Here is a 16,004-nt window from a genome sequence, read left to right as displayed (position 1 = left end):
AACTGTTGGTGTTACGCTGGATAATTTGTTGACTAACCTCATTGACGATATCCGTCAGCCTGTTAGGGGCTCGTCAACACTCCCCCAGGTACACCGAGCCCCTTACTAATGAACCAGGAAACCCAGATCTTACTTACTAGGGAACCCAGTTTGACCATCATCGGTCGTGCGCAGACATCACTTACTGTCTTTACTGTCGCTGGCGCCACCATGCTGAGAAATAATTTGACGAACAAATTATTCGGTTCATTCGGTTGTGGCTACCTTTTAAATACTGGGTTCGCCATAGACCTGTACGAGTTCATGGTTCATCCTCCGCCTCTTGTACACAACTTCGCTTTCCTGTACGCCACCGAAGGTCGTTCTTAGCACTCGTTTTGTGGCATGCAAGATGAGTGGTGGTGGGCTGTTACGTAGGTAGGGTAGCCTGGGGTAATATGCACCGTTTAAGGAAATCATGGGTTTTCCCTATTAAAGTGAAGTGTGAGTGAAGTAATTCTTTTCTCCTGTAAGAATTATATTTCTCCTGACCAGCATGGTTTCGTACCAGGACGATCAGTGGACACAAATTTGCTATATTTTACTACATTTTGTATCAACACAATTGGCTCAGGTTACGAAGTCGATGCCGTTTACACAGATCTTAAGGCAGCATTCGATCGGATTGATCATGATATTGCTCTGAAGAAGTTTGCTAAACTTGGGTTTTCTCAACGTCTTTGTCGCTGGTTGGAGTCATACTTGAAAAATAAGAAGCTACAAGTTAAAATCGGATCATCGCTGTCTGATTTTTTCGTTAATGAAACTGGAGTTCCCCAAGGTAGCAACCTTGGCCCGTTGTTATTTTCACTGTTTTTAATGATGTGACAGCTCTACTTAACGATAAATGTAAACTGGTATATGCTGACGACCTAAAAATATACGTCGCTGTGAAAAGCTTGGGCGACTGCTACGTTCTACAGTCTTTGTTGAAAACCTTTACCAATTGGTGCCAAGAAAATAGAATGACGCTCAGCATTAATAAATGTCTCGTAATTTCATTCCACCGTAAACAAAGCCGTGAAGTTTTCGAATTTGACTATCGTATTAATGATCAGATACTTGAACGTGTGGACTGTATCAAAGATCTTGGAGTTTTAATTGACACAAGGTTAACTTTTCGGAACCATCTCTCAGCAATCATCGATAAAGCAAATAGACAACTGGGATTCATGTTCAAAATTGCCAAGGAGTTCGACGACCCACACTGTCTTCGCTCATTATACTGTGCACATGTCCGATCTCACCTGGAAAATTCTGCAGTTGTTTGGTCACCTTATCATGCAAACTGGATCAATCGGATAGAGGCTATCCAACGCAAGTTTGTTTGGTACGCCCTTAGGCATTTACGGTGGAATAACCCACAGAATCTTCCACCATATGAAGCTCGCTGTCGGTTGCTGGGATTGACAACCCTCGAAAAGAGAAGGAAGGTGTAAAAGGCTGTTATGGCAGCTAAAATTCTCACGTCAGAAGTAGATAGTCCCGCATTACTAGAACAATTACAGGCAAGGGTATTGCCCAGAAACCTTCGTCAACGTAGCGGATTTCTGCATATGCCCATCAACCGTTCAGATTTCACGAAGAATTCTCCTATTCAATCGATGTGTGCAACCTTCAATGAGTTCTTCCATCTGTTCGAGTTCAACGAGTCGTCATCGGTGTTCAAACAAAAGCTGCTTAAGTTACTTAACTCATCTATTAGTTAGTAATATGTTCATTTTTGTTTATTGTGAATTGACCATTACGTTTTATTTTGTAAATTTGTATGTGCGATGCTCTATACTTAATTATTTTTGACTACTATTGTGAGCTTTTATAATTCGAAATGATAGTTAAACGATACTGGGTTTTGGCCTATTCGAGAATGACTCCACAATCGTTTTTTCTGATCAACTCGAACGGGCTTTCCTAGTCATTTACATTCATGTAGACTATTAGTCGGATGAATTACATTATAAATAAATAAATAAATAAATAAATAAAAGCTTAAAGCAAACATCAATATTAAATACTGAGCATAATCTCATGAATATTAGTTAAAAGTTTCTGAAGCTATCATGCTGAAAACATTTGTGAAAAAGGCGTGCAAAGTGATTTTTGATACTGAGGCAAAAGTCTGAAAACGCAACTAGCCGGGGCAAAATGCACCCATGTTTTGTATCAATTAATGGGAATATATTCAATAAATTCAATAAATGTAATACAATTCGTGCGTGCTAACTGACAATGTCGTTTCTAGTTTTTACCAAATGCTGTGATTACAGTTCCTAAGCGAGGGAAGGAAGATGAATTATTGGAGGTGTGTTTTCCTTGGAATTTCGTGTACCCGAGTAGCATAATTTTTGAAATACAGTATTTAACAGCCTACAGTGCTGACTACAGTTGTTTAACAGTACCTAACAACATATTACACATTCGGAAGTAATTGCGTATCATTTTTAAAAAGTAAATAAAGCATGTTTACTGAGGTGCATTTTGCCCCGAGTAACGGGGTGCATTTTGCCCCGAACTTACACATGTTCCTGGTAAAAACAATAGTAATAAACATCAAAACTTCTGATGTTTTATCAGAATTGTATAGCTCAAACCACAATTAATCGAATTATAACATTTACCAGCGATTGATCTGGTCGGAGCAGTTAAAAAGTATTAGTAAAGCGAAGCAAAAAGTTACAGGTTATTTATAGAAAACATATTTTTGAGATTATTTACGTTTCCTTATTAGATAGAACTGTCAAATTCACATAGTAGGCAAATTCACATAGCCAAAACAAACATCGATTTAACAGGCAGAATTACTTTTTTATTTTTAAATTGTGTTTTGGCTTAGAAACAAAGGGGGTACATTTTGCATCGACGGTGCTTATTACCCCAGGTACCCCTACTGGCTTTCATTTGAAACGATTTTGTGATCCTGCTGGTAATGTTTCTGATGATAGTGTGGATTGGTAGGCAGAACTTTTTTTTCGATGTTTCCCGTTAGAGTTGCAAAATTTCGATGACGCGTTGATTTTATCTACCTATCATATCAGTACGCACGATAAAATTTAATGCGCCTATGCTGCAAACCAATGGGGACTGCTGAAAAATGATTAATTATTCCATGGGATATTTTATTACGGTCGCTATAAGCCAAATCGATCAGAATGATCTGACAGTAAAACCACTGACAAACGCATAAGATAATTAGAATCCCTCAAAAATCATCGTCCGACATTTTTTGCTTACGGAATAGCACCCTCTTTTTTCCGGATGCGTACATTTTCCACTGCAAATAGCACCCTCTGTTATGCATGTTGCGGAGTAACTTCAATTTGTAGGGTTTCATACTGTACACAGACCGAAAAAATGCATCTCACATTCGACGTAAACTGAAATCCGATATATTTTTCCATTAAATAAAACGTAAATAGCTTAAGCCGTTTTTAAAGATATATCAAGACAAACGTAATAAATAAGCCTGTAAGTGAATTAACAAGTAATATTATATGATTTGCGATGTTCCATTTATGTGCATGTCAGAAGATGTAAAATCATAAGATATTTTCGAAGTGTGAAAGGTTTTTACATTTGTATGGTTTTATACTGAAAACTCGAAGCAGCGCTCGGACTCGGAAGAGACAGGCTGTCGACTACCCGTACTCCGTTTGGGCTGAACTTCTGAGAATTTTCCTCTATCCCGGCGATTTTGAGGCTCACAATACGGCATGTACCTTCCTGCAGTCCAATGCAAACAAATCACTATCGATTAAGGTCAGGGTTGACCCATTATCGAATCGAATTGGGTCCTAAAATTTGTGATAAAAAGATGATTTTTTAGAAGGAACGATAAAGCTTCCCATTATGACTACCAGAGTATAGTTTTTTCTTTTTTAAAAAGATGCAGAGCACTAAAAAATTAAAAATCAAAAATATTGTAATTTATTCTCCCTTGACATTAGAGATCTTCCTTGACATAACGAAAATAACACGTTTCTGGCAACAATGATAACTTTTTCTCACTGGCAACTCTGGTTTGACATTAGAGCAGCTGATCGTTTTGACAGTTATAGCTTCACAGTTGTCTCTTGTGCTTGTCTGCGTTTTGCTGGTCGTGAGGAAGTGGAATAGGGTGTTTGCAGAGTGCATATGTATTGGTGATCTGTTGGGCAGGCAAAAGTGACAGCTCCATATAAAACACACGGGCTGGGAAGAGCAAAATTTTTTAAATGATTTATTTTCTTCATTTAAAACAGAAATTACAAATTGCTTCATACATATGGCAAGGTAATATATCTGTTTACTAAATAAAAAAATTATTTTCAACAAATAAGCTAAGACGCGGTAGCAATGATCAAAAATGTAACTATGACCTATGTTAGCGGGATAAAACTAAACAAATATTAAAATCCAGCAGTTGCTTTCGGCTAAGAAAGCAATTTATTATGCTAAAACCAATTTTATATTCCGTTACTTTCAACTTGGCCTATGCCCTATATTGCTTCGAAAAACAGTATGTTTGGAACACCGATTTAACGCGAATTCACCGAAACCCAAGTTACCAACAGTCAGCATATATTTCAGGTAACATTTGTCGGTTACATTACCTATTAATTGCTTTAAAATGATGAATAATTTCCGAAAAAATGATAATTCTATCCAGCACGTTTTTGCTGCATCTAATAGGAAAATATGCAATGTGTGCCCAACAGATGTCTTGCATGTGTGTGTAGCAAAAGCCCTATATCAAATTTGTACTAGTTATCGGATACAAGTTTTGATTCGGGCAATGTATTCCAATCCATCGATTCACGGTGCTAGACTTTGTCCAAATCTAGTTTGCGCTAATGACTAAACGATGTCAAACTGATGGACAACAGTATAATCTCGGTACAATCGACCCCGCAGAACAGTATGAAAAAAAAAACGCCAACCGAAACTGGCACCGTATTATCAATCAGATTGGTATGTTCTGCTACTCCGATGTGAATCAGCAGTAGGGCGAACAGCAGACCAAAAATTTCTGTGCGTTTCTAACCAAACACGGTCGCATCTCGATGGCGGGTGTTGCATCCGAAAACTGAAGCCATCCACGCTGTAACCAAGTGCAGTCACTACGCTTATTGCTGATTTTGACAAAGGCCTTAATTAAACTGAGATGACCGGAACCGGAAAATGAGCTGTAAACTCAGAAAATGTTTTAGGTCGCGATTGCCAAGCCATTTCCTGACTTTGCAACTTTTGACTTTTTGACACACTATCACATGAGCGTGAAGGTAAACAAAAAGTTTTCCGTCACATTTCAAGACATACTATGGTTTCTTTTTATAATTCGTGTTGTCTAGACACCGCTTGACACAACCATGCACAACTATAGTTTGTCTATATAAGGTTGCCCAAATGTTTATTTTTTGTTCAAAATTTCACAAAATTAAAAAAAAAGGTTTTTAACGGCAATAGCCTAAAAATATAAAATTGTATATCAAAATATGTGTTCCTAACCCTAACCTCATCGATTCAAGCTAAAAACTACATAGGGCTTTAGGACCCAATTATCGAATCGGGATAAGTGCGAATCAACTTGTTTTGACCAGCAACTCAAATTGACCACAGCTAGAGATGCCAGATAAAAGAATTTTAGGATTCAGAAATTTTCTGCGGACCTACGGATCAAGTGCTCATATCTACAGATTTTCATCACCTTTAACTTCTAAATTCACAGCAGTGCTGCCGTATGATAATGATCAATGCAATGTTAATCGGATGTCAATGGTATTCTCCACTTTCAGGCTTTCACTCTTTGATCGTAATAAATTTGCATTAATAGTTATATTGATATTTTCCCTGTAATGTGATGACGTAATGATGAACAAAAGTGATAAAAAAGTTGTCGAAAATATTTAACTTGAAAACACAATGAAAAAACAGAAAACCAGCGTCAAAAAGTATAAAAACCACGACCAAAAATGTTACAAAGCGCAAAAAAATCGACGAAACAAGCTTATAAAAAGACGGAAAGATGTCGAATATACTGCAAAAAGACGATGAAACATCAAAGAATAAATGGAAAAATATAAAAATGTTATCTTGACAACAAACTGAATGACGAAAGCTGGCAAAAAAGAGACGAAAAATCAGCAAAAAGATAGTGAAATAACAGCAAAAGACGAACGGCAAAAATAACAACAAATAATTTGACAAAAACGACGAAATGCCGCCAAAAAAATGAAAATAATACCAAAAACAGATGTCAAAAAAGACGACTAAAATACGATGAAAGGATGAGAAAAAAACCATTAAAACACAACAAAACTACAACAGAGACGGGTCAAATAGACGATAAATAAGAAGAGACAAGAAAGAGATGACAAAAAGAAAACGAAACGGCGTCGAAATGACTACAATAAGATGATGAAAGACTACAAAAAACGACGAAAAGACAGCATGTAGACGTCAAAAAGACGATAAAGTGGTGGTGAAAAGATAGCCAAGTGGGGACAAGTAGGCGTAAAGACAATAAAACAACAAAGAATGCCATAGACTAATCTCAAGTTTTTAGTCTTGACCTTGAAATGCGGTCATACCTACATATATATTAATATTTTTTGAAACGATGGTTCTACAATTGATGAAGGGACGGTAGGGGAAAGAAATGAAAAATTTTTTTTGGTGAAGGAGGGGAAGAGCGGAAAGGAAGGGGGGTATTGGTAGCTATGCTTGACAAGTAGTCATTTTGACTCCTACCTTTTGTTCAATGCTGGAAGGTGCATGAGTCGAACCAAGCTGTAATCTGAGATGTTGTGGGTTCGAATCCGGTTATAATCTCAGATTACAGCATTTTCCGCTCGCGGCTTTTATCTAGTATAACTTCGTTGAAACAAAATTAATCGTGGCGAACTTTTCAGTACAACTGAATGAAGAAACATTCCAGATCCAACCACTAGGCTACAGTAAAATAAACAGTAGATCAGATATTTAATTACTCAAGCTTTAATCGTGAACCACCTTCTACCGTAGATAGCCAGCAAACAGCCTCATGTCGCGCGCATCGCGAAAATGTGAACTATTCGCACTTCGGGTTAGCAAAATAGTTAAAAATGACCAGAACAACTGCCACCAAAGTAATAAAAGCGTTCGGGCAACGCTTTTCAACAGCCAGAACAGCTAGATTGGCGAGAAATTGAAAGCCGGAAGACGCAGCAACGACAAATAGAGTTGTCAACCCTTTCAAGCAGAACCCTAACCTTTCCGTCCGAGATGTCAAAAGTGTCCTCTACCACCGTCCATCGAGCTAAAAAACGAGTTGGACTGTCGACTTAGAATAAGGCAGCGACTTCAAATTGCGACGTAAAAAAAATAAGAACAAACAAGATCGTGTTTTAAATACGATCCCGGATGCGGTACACAACGATGCAAACGATGTTTGATTGCGTGGTGATGAACGATGTCATAAGGTTTTCTAAGCAGATCTCTAACAACTTCTTAGACAAAAAGTTTGCCGAAAGTGGAAACGTGGCAGACATATTTCAGCGTATGAGACAATCGAAATTGAAAGGCTGGAGATAGTGGTTTAAAGGGCGACATTCTCATTGCAACTGACACCGTCAATCAAAAAATTTATGTGAATGAGAGTCTGTAAAAACGTCTGGTGCCTTTTCTGAGTATGAATCGAGAAATAATTTAATGCCACCATTAAGTGAAAAAGAACCTTAAAGCTGAAGCCAGTTTAAAACAAGCTAGCATTCTTTGATGAACAGTCGGAAGCTTAGCTGAGTATTTTTTTCAGAGTTTTCTTAATTTTGGAATGACACCTTGCAGAAAAATCCAGTCCGACGTCAAAAAGTGCCGAGAGGTAAAGCAAAGTTCTTCTGGCTTTTCTTTGGATTTTTCTACCGCTATGGACAATTTTGTGAAAAATTATTTTCAGATAATATTTTTCCTTGATTACTGAGAAATATTTCGTGAAATGTATACATTTTTGACATAAACGATGTTGAAGAAAATCGAGAATTTATAGTTTTCTGGGTAGACAAGAGATCTCGAAATATTTTAAATATTGGTTTCATTCATATGTCGATTAATCAGACTCACGTACAAAATTTCATGGAACTCCGGACTTTTAATTTTTTTTTGAATATTTGTATTATGCATTAGTTTGCAATATTTTAGGTAGTTCATTAAAACCAATATTATTTGTTTGACCTATGTTTTTATAATGCGATTGCCACAGTTTTATTTTTGCTCAAAACGTCGTTTGTCCAGAAACGAAATATTTCACTTCAAATACACATGCAATGTATTATATTAAAAATTTTTTGTCTCCGATACTCTTACTAGGTGGCAAACGAACAACAGAATCATCGTTCCGTCAACCGGACGACGAGGTTCCCCGCGGTGAAGTACCATCTCCGCAGATCTCCGTCAGTGTAAGGCCACCGGAACCGGAATCGATTGTTCAGCCATTCACCTGCTACTACGAAGATAAATGGTACCGCGAAAAGGAACAATTCCAGTCCGGCTACAAGGGCTGTGCCACCTGCCAGTGTCGAAACAGTCAAGTTATTTGCGATGAAGCTGATTGTCCGAAAATCAAAACTGATATAAATGTGGAAGTCATTCCGCCATCTACAACTACAACCACAACAACGACGACTACTACTGCAGCCCCTGAATTTGATGCCTCAGAAGTGGGCAGTCAACTGCCACCAGGTCCAGCGGGACACCCCGGAACACCAGGTGAAGCTGGAGCACCCGGCATTCCAGGTACACCTGGAGTACCCGGTCTTCCTGGCCCTCCAGGTCCGCCGCCAGATTTGACCTTCTATACACAGCAGCTGCAAGATTCAATGGCTGGCTCGGATAAAGGCCCTGGGCCTGATAACTTTCAGTTCATGCAGGCTCAAGTTGGACCTGCGGGACCACGCGGACCTCCTGGTCCTTCGGGTGTTTCAGGACCTCAAGGCTTTCAGGTATAGAGAATCCATACAATTAAAGGCGGTGATTTTAGGCAGTTTTATTCTCCATAGGGAACGAGAGGAGAACCAGGTGAGCCAGGCCCACCAGGTATTTCCGGACCTCCAGGTGTTCGAGGCCTTCCTGGTCCGCCCGGTAAAGATGGTGTCGCTGGAGAAGATGGAGAAGCAGGTAAGATTGTTTTAGCTAATAATCAGGATTCGTAACAATTTTAAATGTACTGTCGTTACAGGCCCTCAAGGACTCGTAGGTCAGCCTGGCCCTCGTGGACTGCCGGGATTACCCGGAGTACCTGGAATTAAAGGACACCAGGGCTTTGCTGGGTTGGATGGTCCTAAAGGGGAGCAAGGAGCTTCTGGTGAAAAAGGATCTGTTGGGTCCTCTGGTCCTATTGGTGCTCCCGGACCAATTGTAAGTATAATTGTGATGAATGATTGAGCGGTTTGGATATTTCATTATTTTTATACTTAGGGATCCGCTGGTCCAAGAGGCGAACGAGGTCGTGAAGGTCCTCCTGGGCCACCTGGTTTACGAGGAATCGACGGAATTGCTGGGCCACCCGGACAGCCGGGACCTGTAGGCAAACCTGGTCCACCTGGTTTCCCCGGTACTCCTGGAAACAAGGGTGACATGGGGGGACAAGGCCCTAAAGGTACAGTACAGTTGCACTGTGGAATCTTAGTTATGTACATCCAAGTCATTACAATTAATTTATGCAGGCAGTCAAGGTCCGCAAGGACCACGAGGTGAATCAGGCCGACCGGGACAATCAGGAGAACCTGGACTGAATGGTCCTCCAGGAAAAGATGGGGCAGCAGGTATTATCTAGAGATCTGTTAAGAAATGCAAGCATCTGTTATTTATATCATTGTAATCTGTAATAGGTGAGAAAGGATCAGTAGGTCAACCAGGAATAGCGGGACCACCAGGATTCCCAGGACCGAGAGGATCACCCGGTGCTAATGGAAGTCCTGGAGAAGCGGGAGTAAAGGGTGAACCAGTAAGAATCGCTATAGTTTCCATTTACAGAACACTTATTAGTTCAGACGTGTATTATAGGGACTGCCAGGAGAAAGAGGTTACAAAGGAGAAGCCGGTATAAAAGGTGAAGGTGGAGTACCTGGTCCACGTGGGCTTCCTGGAGCAGTAGGGCCGGAAGGAAAGCGCGGTAAAAGAGGAATGAAAGGCCCTACCGGGCTAGCTGGTCCCCAAGGCGAACGAGGTTTACCAGGTATATCATTGTACGAATTGTGTCTAGAAGAGGGTTATTAAGCACTTAAATACATTTTTAGGTATACCTGGTTTACCCGGACCCGATGGCGCTCAGGGTATAAAAGGTCAAAGTGGAGACAGAGGAGCGATGGGTCCACAAGGTAACAAAGGCTCCACAGGAGACCCTGGTGCTCCAGGACCACCCGGTATACAAGGACTTCGTGGTGTGCCAGGAAGACCAGGTTCCCAAGGAAAAGCCGGTGCTCCAGGAGAGCGAGGCTTGCCCGGAGCTGATGGAAAAGTAATTATTTTTCAATATTTAAAACATTTGGTTAATTCATGAAATGTTGATAACAGGTTGGAGAACCAGGCCATCAAGGTTTGCAAGGTCTTCCTGGCCCAATTGGTTTGCCAGGAGATAAAGGCTTCCCTGGAGAACCTGGCAAAGATGGAGATATTGGATCTCCGGGAACACCTGGACCACGTGGTGATGCTGGTAAAGACGGACCACCTGGCGTTGCAGGTCCTCCAGGACCCCCCGGAAATGATGGTGACCGTGGTCCACCAGGGCCAGCCGGTAAATTATTCAAAAATTAATCGGTAGTGAATACGTACCTACCATCGAGCTCGTTTCAGGACCAAGAGGTTTCCAAGGTCTGCCGGGAACACCGGGTAATCCAGGGGCACAAGGAAAAGACGGGCAAACTGGTCAACCTGGGTCTGCAGGGCTAGCTGGTCAAACCGGTGCCAGAGGAGAACGCGGTTTTCCGGGCGAAAGAGGACCAGTCGGTACACCCGGTACACCAGGATTACGTGGAGAACCTGGCTCTCAAGGAAACGATGGTCCCCCTGTAAGATTTACATTATGAAATTTGCAGTCTAAGATCAACGCTCTAATATCTTCTTTAATAACAGGGTTCTCCTGGACCAGCTGGTATGAAGGGTCATCAAGGAGCACCAGGTATGATCGGTATGCCAGGTTTAAGAGGCCTACCAGGGCCAGCTGGTGAAAAAGGAGAACGAGGGGCAGCGGGACCGGTTGGACCAGAAGGCGCAGCAGGTAGAACAGGAGAACGAGGTCTTCAAGGACCAATGGGACCAACAGGTCCTCCAGGTGAACCAGCTGAAAAGGGTGAACCAGGAACTCCTGGAATTCCCGGTGAACCAGGAGCTCCTGGATCTGTTGGAGAGCGTGGACCAGTGGGCCCCCAGGGATTGCAAGGTTTTCCAGGACCACAAGGACCGGTTGGTTTACCTGGCTCTAAAGGCGATCGTGGAGCCATGGGATTAAAGGGAGAACAAGGTATCAGTGGCAATCCTGGAATACCAGGAGAACCTGGCCCACAAGGCCTTATAGGATTAACCGGCAGTAAAGGATCTCGTGGTGAAGCCGGATTACGTGGCGAGATCGGAGTTATGGGAAGCCCTGGAAGGCCTGGTGATCCTGGTGCAGCTGTATGTATCACAATCAAACAAGCACTTTTACGTTTCTTATGAAAACTTTTTTTAAGGGACAACCCGGTAATCAAGGACCACCTGGCCCGGCTGGATTACATGGACAAAAAGGCAACGCTGGTGACACAGGAAGGCCTGGAAATCCTGGACCTCAAGGATTGCCCGGACAGCCTGGACCAGAAGGCATAAAAGGCGCAGCTGGTAGTGACGGTCCGGCCGGTCCACCTGGAAACCACGGTCCTCAAGGAGCCCCGGGAGATCGTGGAATGCCAGGTTTACCTGGACCAAGTGGTAAGCATTTGATGCTTTCTTGTATAGAACAGATAGAACAAAAATCACTGAAATTCTTCAGGACAATCGGGTGCGCGAGGTCTTCGGGGAGCAGCAGGTGAGCCTGGTCAGGCTGGCAAACCTGGCCATGATGGACCTCCCGGTCCTGCAGGAGCTGCTGGGCCTCCTGGACTGCCAGGGCCTGCAGGAGATCCAGGTCATGAAGGACCGCCAGGAAAACAAGGACCCGCAGGTATTGCTGGACGAACTGGTGACAAGGGACCGGTTGGTGCACCTGGGTCGCAGGGAATGCCAGGGGCTCCAGGTTTACCAGGTCCGCAAGGCCCACAAGGTCTTATTGGTCTGACAGGAGAGCGGGGACTTCGTGGAGAAACGGGATCGCAGGTGCGTTTAAGATAAGACTATCTCAAAATAAACTATCCTTTGAATACAATATCGATTCTAGGGCGTGGAAGGTCCGCCAGGTCCTCGCGGTAAACCTGGTCCGCCGGGATTGGAAGGTACCAAAGGTGATGCAGGAGAAGCAGGCCAAAAAGGTGTGAAAGGTCATCGCGGTCTGATTGGTCTACAAGGACTTCCTGGCCCAGCAGGTCCACCAGGAGACAAGGGCGATTTAGGAGCAATCGGTAAGGGTGTTATGTTCGAATATCATAATTTATGCTAATTGTCAATAAATTCTAAAGGTCAACCCGGCAAACCTGGCGAAGCAGGACCTCGTGGCCCTCCGGGACGCGATGGATCACCAGGCCCCCAAGGTGTGGCTGGTATTATTGGACCACGTGGGCCTGCTGGAAACGATGGAAAAGTGGGTCCTATGGGACCGGCAGGGCCTCCTGGACCACCAGGACCACCAGGCGACGGTATTGGTTACGACGCTGCTGCACTAGCCGCTCTTCTGGGACATGGACAAATGAGCAACACCAAAGGACCGGATCCGAATTTGGGTGATGAACCCATGAAGCTCAACAAAATATTCGATTTAACCGACGAAGAACGTAGAAAGCTAGTTGAAACAGCTTACGAGAAACTTAAGGCAACTTTTGGAACATTCAAAAAGCCAGATGGCAAACAATCATCCCCGGCGAAAACTTGCAGAGACCTGTTTGCTGCTTACCCCGAATTCACTTCTGGTCACTACTGGATCGATCCCAACGAAGGAGATGTACGTGATGCCATTCTTGTGTACTGCGATGCTCAAACGAGAAGCACTTGTGTTCTTCCTCAACCGTTGCGAACTAAAGAACTCCATCACATCGGCGATGAAAAAGAAGTTTGGCTGGGCGAAATGGAAACTGGTATGAAAATCACCTACAAAGCAGATAGCAACCAGATTGGTTTCCTGCAACTGTTATCAGCTTCGGCATCACAGAATATAACATACAACTGCAAAAACAGTGTGGCTTACTTTAGCAAAGACTCGAACAGCTACCGACAGAGTTTGAAACTGTTGGCATGGAATGATGCCGAACTAACAGCCAAAGGACCCCAGAGGTTGCGATATGATGCCATTTTGGACGAGTGCCAGCATCGATTACCGACTTACGCTCAAACTATTCTTACCTACAAGACAGATAAACCAACGAGGCTACCAGTTATCGATATTGCGGTGCGGGATGTTGGCAAGCTAAATCAACAGTTCTGGATCGAAATTGGAGCAGTTTGTTTCTACTGAAAATGGACTAGGAATCTAGTTAAGCTAGGTCAAACCAAAGTACTTCTTATAATAGAGCAATTTAAAAATCAGGTACTGCAGTGGCAGCAATTCCCATCACTGCCAAAGCGACTAACGCAAATGAAAGTGATATTTTGGAAGCATCTTGTAACAAGATATTTACAACTAAGATTAGCGTAGGTTCCCCTTCGTAGTTTTGCTAGCTAGATTTAAGGATCTTGTGTGTGAAAATAAAAACTGAAATACTAAATAAAAGTACGTACAATTTTGCAATTTCAATTTTGCTAGAGTTTGGGTAAAGAGGAGCGGTACACCACTTTTTACCTAATTCTCCGCTCTTTCACTTCACGCCTTGTCCCATTCTGTTTGGACACTATCAACATCTTTGTTTCATTACTTACTTCTATCATCCCTTCCGTCGATTGTAAAAGCTACCGTTATAAAAAAATAATTAAATGCCTTACCAAAATAAAGATCAAGACAAAACACGAGGTTTGTTTAAAAAAAGTCGGCTGGCTGTTCAATTCGTCAGTTCTGTGAGTTTTGTGTGGCGAAATTGTTAAGGACGGCCCCAGACAGACATTCCGACGGAACTTAAATTTTTATTTTGTCATTCGACAAACTTCGTAAAAAAGTGATAGGGTACAGGACAATTATTGAGCTAGTGCAGCGATTCTGTTAACTCTAATAGTTTCTCCCAGTCGAGATACGAACATACGATAACTGTTCAGGTGGCGACAGAAGTAACATTAAGCAACAATTAGCAACTTGTCGCATACCACATGTTGGATTTCACATGTTGCCAAAAAATTTCCCAGTTTAAACGCACCTTAACTACGCTTCATGCTTTGTTCATACTGCTAGCTATATCCTGGAGCAAAGAAGTTGGACATTGGTTGCCACATGCACAGATTATTCTGTATTTAACAAATATTTAAAAAACGCCTGTACAGAATCTGTTGCTCAGAATACAAATTTTCGCCAATTACACAGATTAAACAGATTGTTGAGCTTTTACGTGAGAATGAAAGAGACGAAAATAGACAGCAAAATGACTCTCCGTCTCTTTCACTCTCATTGTTTCGGATTGGGCAGATCTTTGTACAGATATTTTTCCTCGCTGTACAGATGGCCAGATTTTTCCGACATAAAACACAGAAATATATGTGGCATCCCTGTCGTTATGCATTTCGTGTTCACCGGATATAGCCGATCCAGCACTTATAACATTCCCTCCTGTCTAAAGAAAGGTAAAGCACAGACAAACAGACATAACTCTTGGAAAAAAAATCAACAAAAATTATCGTACCTCACATTTAGCCTGAACTTTAGCACCATCTATGATCGACATTCCCAAATATCAAATAGCAACATGGGTGTCCCTCAAAGTAGCAGGTATTTTTTATGGATTTTTTTTATTTTTTAACACGAAAATAATTAAATTGTCATGCTATTAAACCATTTATGGGAGTAGAATAAAGATGTCTTCGAACATTTTTCTTTGAAGAAAGTTTCAGCATAGCTTAAGTGTTCGAAGTTTGAATCAGAACGGTAGTATCACAGACAAACAGACATAACACTCGTTTTCCATTCATCGTACCGATAAAACCGTCATTTCAAATTTGGGCTTAGTTGGGAATGTCTCCGTTTTGGTCAAAGTGGCGCTTTTTGACGAAAGAAGGGAAATTCCCCATAAAAAATACTTGCTACTTCGAGGGACACCCATATTGCTATTTGATATTTGGGAATGTCGATCATAGATGGTGCTAGTGTTCAGGCTAAATGTGAGGTACGATTAATTTTGTTGACTTTTCTTCCAAGAGTTATGTCTGTTTGTCTGTGGTAGTATCCTTCGAACTACCAAGTATTTTTATGGGGTATTCCCCTTCTTCCGTTAAAAAGCGACAATTGGGTCCTAAAATTTGTGATAAAAAGATGATTTTTTTAGAAGGAACGATAAAGCTTCCCATTATGACTACCAGAGTATAGTTTTTTCTTTTTTAAAAAGATGCAGAGCACTAAAAAATTAAAAAACAAAAATATTGTAATTTATTCTCCCTTGACATTAGAGATCTTTCTTGACATAACGAAAATAACACGTTTCTGGCAACAATGATAACTTTTTCTCACTGGCAACTCTGGTTTGACATTAGAGCAGCTGATCGTTTTGACAGTTACAGCTTCGCAGTTCTCTCTTGTGCTTGTCTGCGTTTTGCTGGTCGTGAGGAAGTGGGACATCAAATTTGTACTAGTTATCGGATAAAAGTTTTGATTCGAGCAATGTATTCCAATCCATCGATTCACGGTGCTAGACTTTGTCCAAATCTAGTTTGCGCTAAGAATGAATAACGATGTCAAACTGATGGCCAACAGTATAATC

General features: G+C 41.7%; 1 protein-coding gene across 1 annotated transcript; it reads left to right on the top strand.

Annotated features, from left to right (window-relative positions):
* The first annotated feature begins 1,487 nt into the window (after nt 1–1,487).
* LOC128735317 (collagen alpha-1(I) chain-like) lies at nt 1,488–13,671 on the top strand. The gene is made up of 16 exons (XM_053829807.1): nt 1,488–1,743; nt 8,359–8,990; nt 9,048–9,165; nt 9,227–9,405; nt 9,466–9,646; nt 9,714–9,812; nt 9,879–9,994; nt 10,054–10,225; nt 10,287–10,507; nt 10,564–10,783; nt 10,843–11,057; nt 11,122–11,661; nt 11,718–11,952; nt 12,014–12,336; nt 12,398–12,578; nt 12,636–13,671. The coding sequence occupies exons 1-16, from the start codon at nt 1,488–1,490 to the stop codon at nt 13,622–13,624; spliced, it is 4,677 nt and encodes a 1,558-aa protein (XP_053685782.1). The 3' UTR covers nt 13,625–13,671.
* The last annotated feature ends 2,333 nt before the right edge of the window (nt 13,672–16,004 follow it).

Source organism: Sabethes cyaneus, chromosome 2 (genome assembly GCF_943734655.1).
Source record: "Sabethes cyaneus chromosome 2, idSabCyanKW18_F2, whole genome shotgun sequence".
In the NCBI taxonomy this organism is placed as follows: domain Eukaryota; kingdom Metazoa; phylum Arthropoda; class Insecta; order Diptera; family Culicidae; genus Sabethes; species Sabethes cyaneus.
This window is presented reverse-complemented; position numbering and strand designations above follow the sequence as displayed.